General features: G+C 37.9%; 1 protein-coding gene across 1 annotated transcript in view; it reads right to left on the bottom strand.

The window, feature by feature from the left end:
- Positions 1 to 1,305, bottom strand: part of LOC111999523 (cytochrome P450 CYP82J17) — a 3,325-nt gene extending 2,020 nt beyond the window's left edge. The window contains exon 1 of the mRNA XM_024031650.2: positions 252 to 1,305. Coding sequence (XP_023887418.1) covers positions 252 to 1,199 — 948 coding nt within the window. The 5' untranslated portion in view covers positions 1,200 to 1,305. The remainder of the gene's footprint in view (positions 1 to 251) is intronic.
- Between the last annotated feature and the right edge of the window lie 396 nt (positions 1,306 to 1,701).

Below are 1,701 nucleotides of genomic sequence, written 5' to 3' on the forward strand. Positions count from 1 at the left end.
AAAAAAAAAAAAAAAAAAAAGGTAATTGTCTCACATTGCTTAAGAGAGTGTGTTGTATGTAGTATAACTTGTCTCACCCTCTCTTAAAAGTTACCATAACTTTTGAGTGGAGTTGTGATGTGTCTTTGTGTTAGAACCTCTTTCCCTCTCCCTTGTGTGTATGTTTGTTTCTCAAAAAAAAAAAAAAATTACAAAACAAAATAAAAACATGGTTGATTAATTAAGTTGTGCGATAAATGACAATAACTTACCATTGCTGTTGCCTTTATAATGGTTTCACGCGTATGGCCGAATGCATCATCCTCAATTTCGGATAACATGACATCGATGAAGTCCAGCTTGTCGGTTGGTTCACTACTCTTCAGCTTTCTCATACTATGTTCTTCAATCCAATTTCCTGCTACAGAGTCCAATTCCCTTGCAATATGCTTCATTGATTTTACTTGGCCCAGCAAATCAAAACATCCTAGAAATGGAATTAGATCCGAAATGATAGGGACCCCAGATGCGTACATGAAGTCTTTAATATTTTTCCCTATATGTTGTGCGGCTTGTGCCTCTCCATCATTTCCATGACTGAAGCTATCAAAGTATCCCTTCCCTGCTATCATTCTAGTAATAATATTAAAGGTTAGGCGCTCAACCCACTCACTAATCACCACGCTGGCTTGGTTGCCCTCGTTGCTCTTGCAGAGAGTGTACAAATCTTTAATCACAGTTTCCACCTCGAATACTTGCACATTCTTTAGCGTTTCAAGCCGACGACTAGAGAGGAGTTCTAGCTTGATTAGCTTTCGGATCTTGAGCCAATATTTTCCACAACTGGAAAAACCAAATACTGCATAGTTGTAGCCAAGGTGCTTTCCTTGGCTAGACATTGGACGTGCAGCAAAAGCCTTGTCATTTGTAGTGAAGCACTCCTTGACTGCCTCATGATTGCTAATCACAAGTGCAGGTTTCATGCCAAGTCTGATCATGAAGATGGGACCAACTTTATTAGCCATAACACCTAAGGTTCGTGCAATTGGGTTTTGGCCACGTAGTTTATGAAGGTGACCTATGATTGGCAAGGCACCTGATGGCTCTGGAGCCAACATACGCTTAATTTTGTGACTTCCAATTCTCACCCTCCATTGATTGTACAATAGAGCCAATCGAAAAAACCCTGCAATTGCAAGTAGATGGGAAGTAATTTCCATGATGTCCTCAAACTTGAGAGAATGGAGAAATACTATGAACTTTCCACCCACAACATGGAAGTATTTTATAACGGTGAGAAAAAATCAGGGGCTGATTTTCGTCACTCATTGCTTGATTAGTACGTCATAGTTGTAGACACTTTTTTTCTTTTTTTCTTTTTTGCTAAAAGTCATAGTTGTAGACTTTCACTGCCTCTCTACTGTTATGGTACAAGAGTTTTGTATTCATCAAAGTTGTAAAATTTTTTTTTTTGCTGAAAGTCATACTTGTAGACTTGCACTGCCTCTCAACTGTTATGGTACAGGACATTTGTATTTGTCAAAGTTGTACAATTTATTTTTTGATGAAAGTCAGTTGTAGACTTGCACTGCCTCTCAAATGTACCTGGTGTAAAGTTTCTTGACTTGGGTTCTCATCCTATTTAATTATGTTAAATATATTAGCAATGCAATATGTTATACCATGTTGTATATGCTAGAGTGGATACGAAAGAAGAAATAT

The sequence above is a fragment of the Quercus suber genome, unplaced genomic scaffold (assembly GCF_002906115.3).
Source record: "Quercus suber isolate HL8 unplaced genomic scaffold, Cork oak 2.0 scaffold_132, whole genome shotgun sequence".
In the NCBI taxonomy this organism is placed as follows: domain Eukaryota; kingdom Viridiplantae; phylum Streptophyta; class Magnoliopsida; order Fagales; family Fagaceae; genus Quercus; species Quercus suber.